General features: G+C 45.7%; 1 protein-coding gene across 2 annotated transcripts in view; it reads left to right on the forward strand.

Annotated features, from left to right (window-relative positions):
• Window positions 1-2743, forward strand: part of LOC141088648 (mannose-binding protein A-like) — a 113166-nt gene extending 110423 nt beyond the window's left edge. Inside the window, exon 5 of one of the 2 annotated variants that reach the window (XM_073574792.1) lies at window positions 2264-2743. In XM_073574792.1, the coding sequence (XP_073430893.1) occupies window positions 2264-2637 (374 nt within the window). In that variant the 3' untranslated portion in view covers window positions 2638-2743. The remainder of the gene's footprint in view (window positions 1-2263) is intronic. The other variant, XM_073574793.1, reaches the window with a different exon arrangement.
• The last annotated feature ends 4290 nt before the right edge of the window (window positions 2744-7033 follow it).

The raw sequence follows: 7033 nt of genomic DNA on the forward strand, positions 1-7033 counted from the left end.
GGGATGGAGGATGTGTGATGGGTATATGGGCACTGGACTATGGGATGGAGGATATGTATGATGGGTATAAGGGCACGGGACTATGGGATGACGGATATGTATGTTGGGTATATGGGCACGGGACTATGGGATGGAGGATATGTATGATGGGTATATGGGCATGGGACTATGAGATGAAGGATGTGTGATGGGTATATGGGCACTCGACTATGGGATGGGGAATATGTATGATGGGTATATGGGCATGGGACTATGGGATGGAGGATGTGTGATGGGTATATGGGCATGGGACTATGGGATGGAGGATGTGTGATGGGTATATGGGCATGGGACTATGGGATGGAGGATGTGTGATGGGTATATGGGCACTCGACTATGGGATGGAGGATATGTATGATGGGTATATGAGCACGGGCCTATGGGATCGTGGATATGTATGATGGGTATATGGGCACGGGACTATGGGATGGAGGATAATTATAATTTGCTATAACTAACCACAGTTAGTTACTATGCCCGGGCAGCGCCGGGCTCTTCAGCTAGTCTAATATATAAAGCTCAAGTGTGTGTATGTATGTATGTGTATGTGTATGTATGTGTGTATATCCGGGATTGGCATCCGCACCGTCGCAGCTACAGCCACAAAATTTGGCACAGTCACACGTCTGGACGCCAAGAGTGTCCTAGGCTATGTTGTGAGGCAAAATTTTAACCCCACGCATTCCAATTTGCCAAACAATTTTGCCCCTATCTACATATTGGGGAAAAAGTGTCTGTGTATCAAGCCCCGCCCCTCGCTATGATGTCATAATGGTTGCCATGGCGACGCTGATGTCATCATAGGTTGCAAGCCCCGCTGCTCATTATGATGTCATAATGGTTGACTATGGGATGGAAGATGTGTGATGGGTATATGGGCACTGGACTATGGGATGGAGGATATGTATGAAGGGTATATGGGCACGGGACTATGGGATGGAGGATGTGTGATGGGTATATGGGCACTGGACTATGGGATGGAGGATATGTATGACGGATATATGGGCACGGGACTATGGGATGGCGGATATGTATGATGGGTATGATGGCTCAACACACAGTATCACACAGAATAGTATTAGATACACGGCTCAGCAGACAGTATCACACAGAATAGGATTAGATACAGGGGTCAGCAGTCAGTGTCACACAGGATAGGATTAGATACACGACTGAGCAGACAGTATCACACAGGATAGGATTAGATACACAGCTCAGCACATAGTATCACACAGAATAGGATTAGATACACGGGTCAGCAGTCAGTGTCACACAGGATAGGATTAGATACACGGCTGAGCAGACAGTATCACACAGGATAGGTTTAGATACGCAGCTCAGCAGACAGTATCACACAGGATAGGATTAGATACACAGCTCAGCACATAGTATCACACAGAATAGGATTAGATACACGGGTCAGCAGTCAGTATCACACAGGATAGGATTAGATTCACGGTTTTTATGTGCAATATAATCATTATAATTTGTTATAACTAACCACAGTTGGTTACTATGCCCAGGCAACTCCAGGCTCTTCAGCTAGTATATATATACATATATATATATATATATATATATATATATATTTAACTTTTGCCAGCCATCTACAGCCCAGCAAAATGACAGTCAGCTGGCTAGTCTTTTAGCGTATGTTCCCACTGGCAGAAACCAGCCTCGCTTTGTCTGCTCCATCCAAATCGTTGCAGGCTTCTGAATGCATGTGATTCCGCATGTGTTCATTGAACTGTGTAGAATCACCATGTCCCATTACCATTACATTGTACGGGTGACTTTATCTTATGGAGACTGAGAGTCTCCGCAAGATAAAAAGACATACTGCGGTCAGTAAAGACGTGCCGCATGTGCGTCTACGCAGGGAAGCCGGAGGTGTCCCTGCATGCATAGTGGAGATGGGATTTCATGAAATCCCATCCACTGTGGTGTAACATCTGGCCACTGCGGGTTGAACGCTGTGGATGTAAGCAGTATCCAACCCGCAGCGTTTTCTGACCATGGGAACATACCCTTACTGAATCCATCCAAAAATCTCTCAAAAATGCTATTTCTTCATAAACTACATTTGAGTCGAATTTAATTCCACTCAAATTGATTTGCCCACTTGTACTGTCTGATACTTTTTGTATTGCTATGATTGATTAATGGGACCCATAGAATTTTAGGTATAGTCGACATTTACTGCATTTTATTCCTTATATTTCAGCCTTACTATTTGCTAGAGGAGCCATTGCTGGAGAAAAAACATTTGTTACAAGCAGGAAAGAGCTACCTTTTGAGGAGTCAAAAGCACTATGTCTGAAAGCTGGAGGCCAGGTAGCTACACCAAGAAATGCTGAAGAGAATAAAGCTGTTTTAGAAATTGTACAATATCATGACCTATTTACATTTCTGGGAATTACTGATATTGAAACAGAAGGCACTTTTCGGTACTCAGATGGAAAATCAGTTACTTATACAAATTGGAAAGCTGGAGAACCCAATCAACACGGAGATGAAGATTGTGTTGAAATGAGGCTAAATGGGGAATGGAATGATGGCAGGTGTAAGGAAAAGAGATTAAATATATGTGAATTTTAATAGCAAGATGAATGTTAGAATAATAGATCATGAGTAATTATTACTTTTGCTTAATGTGGTAAACTCTTTAGGTTCCTAATAAACGTAACTACAAATGAAAACTTGACACCTTGACAATATGTGTGATAGTCATATAATCCATCCAAACAACAGAATGCATTTCAAGAGTGGCCAATATCATATGGCTCCATCACACACAGTGTACATCATCAGAGGCAGGATAAAGGCTGCAATACAGTGGACAATGGAGAAACAACTAAACTCTGCTGTACTCTAGCAATTATTTTGCCTATTTAGTAAAGCACAAGAATCAAATAGGAACTCTCACTGCTTTGAACCACTAGTATATGTTGCCCCTAGTAGCCCACAGCACCTGAACTTGAACTTGACACTGCACTTTACTAACCACTCACTAGCAGGCCCCCTTTTATTAACACTGGTTCCCACTAGTTCTATCATTAACTATATCCTATCCTGTAGAATGAACCACTTACTATATGAACAGTACTTGTTTTATTTTTAGTCTAATCCTTAATTTATCCTGTACTATGGACTGATCACATTACACATTAACACTTTACATTCTTATATGGTGTAGATTACTATAACAAATTGAATCAGATGAACATCACTGTTCACTAGAGTTGAGCGAAACGGGTCGGTCAAATTCATAAGTCGCTGACTTTTGCTAAATTCGGGTTTCATGAAACGAAACCCGACCATAGCGTGAGGTCGTCCACGAGGTCGGCGACCAGAGTGCCAAATGATGGTTCCAGCGCCCTTTTTCAGCCAATGATGGAGGACGCACTCTGTGGGCAATGCGATGACATGGGCATCGGTCACCACCATCTTTGAGAAGGGCATGCAAGTGATTGGCTTGCATTGTGTGGCGTCACAGGGGCTATAAAAGGGCATGAACGCCGACCGTCATCTTACTTCTGCCGATCTTAGCATTAGGGAGAGTTTGCAGCTGCTGATTCTGAATAAGGGAGAGCATTAGGCAGGGAAGAAGAACAAAAAAACTGCTTCTGCTGTTAGTGATTTCCACTGTAAAACACGACAGTTTGTGTGCAGTGACTGGGGAGGCTATATTTTTTGTGCATCAGCTCTGTTGGTTATTAGGCTGCCTTATAAGGCTCCCTGATAGCTGCATTGCTGTTTGCACACTGCTGTGCAAACTGCTTTTTTAAAAGCAAAAATACTTTTCTTCCTCTTTTCTGCACAGTTACCAAACATTCATTTTTCCGCACTTTTGTGTGCAGCATTCCTGCTTATTAGGCTGCCTGCTGCCATACTTGGACTGAGAGCATCATTGTCAGCCTCTTAAAATCTCTAGGGAGCTTCCAGTTCTCCCCAATACTATATACACCTTGTACTTTGTCATACACCTGCCAATTTCAGCCTGTTAAATTGAGGTGTAATCTATAGTGGGCCTGAGATAATAGTTCAGCCTCCTAAAATCTCTAGGGAGGTTACAATTCTCCCCAATACTATATACACACCTTGTACTTTGTCATACACCAGCCAATTTCAGCCTGTTAAATTGAGGTGTAATCTATAGTGGGCCTGAGATAATAGTTCAGCCTCCTAAAATCTCTAGAGAGCTTCCAATTCTCCCCAATACTATATACACCTTGTACTTTGTCATAAACCAGCCAATTTCAGCCTGTTAAACTGAGATGTAATCGATATAGGGCCTGAGATAATAGTTCAGCCTCCTAAAATCTCTAGGGAGATTCAAATTCTCCCCAATACTATATACAGCTTGTACCTTGTTTTACAGTGCCATATAGCTGGTGGTATTTTGGGTACATATTTCCAAAAATGAGGAAGTATGGTGGAAGAGGCCGTGGAAGTGGGCGGGGGTTGCCAGCTGGTACTGATGGTGGTGGGGGGTGGTGGTGCATCTGCTAGTAGTGGCAACAGCACAATAGCACCTAAGGCAGGAGGTGTTGAGCCTGCATCATCGTCTGGCTACACAAGGCCTCGAAGGCTCCCTTTTCTGGGAGTAGATGAACCGCTTTTAAAGCCGGAGCTTCAGGAACAAGTTTTGGCTTACATTGCTGACACAGCCTCCAGCTCTATCGCCTCCTCTTCTGAAGTTTCAAAAAATAAAAGCACTGAGTCATCAGTGGAGGCTCCTGGTCAGGAACAACACCTTTCCTTGTGTCCTTCACCCCTACCAAAAGTGAAGGATGCGGCAGGCTGCACTACAGATTACTCCATGGAGCTCTTTCCCACATACCATGCCTGGGTTATCAAGTCAAATCGTGAATTCCCCAGTCTAAGATGAATCTGACATCGAGTGTGGGTGGCCAGCCAGGGCAGTGGGGTTAATCGGTACCGGGCCGATGTCACAGAGAGATCTGTCACGGTGGTGGTGACCCGGTCCGTGGGCATGGGCGTCCATGCAAAGGGGTGAATAACATTTATAGGTGAATGACACGTGACGCCACATGTGGTTTCTGATCAAATTGACCAGCCCTGCAGTGTCTCTTCTCTGGGACAGATGTTGTGGTGCAGCTAAGATGTAGAAGCCCTGCACAGGTAGGGCCGTAGACGCAGGGCAGATGAAAGAGTTGGTAGATGGTGTGCAGTGCAGGATGTAGCAGAGCCGTGCGCCAGGCGCAGGAGAAATATGACAGACACAGTCGTGCAGTTCCTTTACCTGTACTTGGTACGTGCCGTACAGGACCCAGAGTACAGATGGAGAAGGAGTTGGTCAGCCTGGAAGCAAATTAGGAATTCTCTCTCTGCAGATAAGTAGTGTGGCCTCCATTCTAGCGCTTATCTGAGGTACTCGTAGTACTGAGTTCACTGAAGTTCCCCCTGTTCACTCTTTTTGAAACATTTTCGTATGGCAGGCAGCCGTAGCCTTTTCCTTCTGGCTCACACAAGTCACTCAGAGCAGTGAGACTATGGAACTCTCTGCCATATGATGTTGTAATGAGTGATTCCCTACTAAAATTTAAGAAGGGACTGGATGCCTTTCTTGAAAAGTATATTACAGGGTATATACACTAGTCTCCTTAATATTGCGTTGATCCAGGGAGCTAGTCTGATTGCCGTATGTGGAGTCGGGAAGGAATTTTTTTCCACAATGTGAAGCTTACTGTTGCCACATGGGTTTTTTTTGCCTTCCTCTGGATCAACATGTTAGGGCAAGTTAGGATAGGATATGGGTTGAACTAGATGGACTTAAAGTCTCCCTTCAACCTTAATAACTATGTTACTATGTTACTATGTTACTATGTTACTGCTGGGGCCTCCGAGCCTTAGTTGGGAACAGAGCATTTACAGCTGCTACTTCCTCCGATTTCTGCAGCAGGAACGTCAGTGTCCCTACAAACTCAGAGACCGGAATCCGGACCATGTGCTCCAGCTAGGAGTGAGCCTTAACTCTGCTCATCCTCCAGCTCCCCTTCTCACATCCACACACTTCCCCTTCCCTTCACAGACTGCCCTAACTTCCCTCCTCCTGACCACAGAGAGCAGCTCCTCAGCAGTCAGGTTCAGAGCTCTCCCTGCTGGCCTGGAGTGGGAACTGTGTTGTGTGTTGGATTAACTGCTAGAGAGATCCTTCGTTGCTCCCAAGCATGACATCACACTCCCTAGGAGGAAGGTAATGCCACTGTGGCAACCATACTCCTGCGGGGCGCCACAAGTGCACTGATGCCCAGCCACTGCTAGATGATTCTGCTGGTGCATTGACCAAGACCATTACATTCCCCTCACACTCTACACAGCCAGAATCTGACCCTGATGAAACTCAGGTTCCCCTTCCCGCATACTATACCACCTTACACAGTGACAAAGAGGAAGATGCAGATGAAAGTGCAGGTTCCTTGAGCAGGTGGGGGGGGCATACTCATGGGCGACGGCACTGGCACAGGGCCCCTTATAGTACGCAAAAGTGTCTCTGCCGGTGGGAGCACCCCCACCCGCCGTCAGAGGGCCCACCCGCCGTCAGAGGGCCCACCCGCCGTCAGACACACCGCCGTACTATGAGGGGCCCTGTGCCAGTGCCGTCGCCAATGAGTGGGCCCCCCTGCTTGCTCAGGATCACAGCACTTGCAAAGTTGAAATACTTACCTCTCCCTGCTCCACCGCCATGACGTCTTCCGCGTTTCCTGACAGTGACATTCTGGTCAGAGAGCGCGATGACATCATGTCTGTACGCCCTTTGCCTAAACAGTCCAAGTGCAGAGAGATGGAAGATGGGGACGATGAGGAGTCCAGACTAGTACAGGGATTCCCTAGCGAGGAGACTTATTTAATTGTTTTAAAGGTTGGGAGCAATTTTTGGGGAGCACTATACTCTGGAGAATGATATATGGGGCCCACCATACACTGGAGCATTCCAAAGGTGGACATCAGACACTGGAGCAGCATTTAC

Source organism: Dendrobates tinctorius, unplaced genomic scaffold, assembly GCF_039654945.1.
Source record: "Dendrobates tinctorius isolate UK_male_01 unplaced genomic scaffold, ASM3965494v1 ptg000040l, whole genome shotgun sequence".
NCBI classification, from domain to species: Eukaryota; Metazoa; Chordata; class Amphibia; order Anura; family Dendrobatidae; genus Dendrobates; species Dendrobates tinctorius.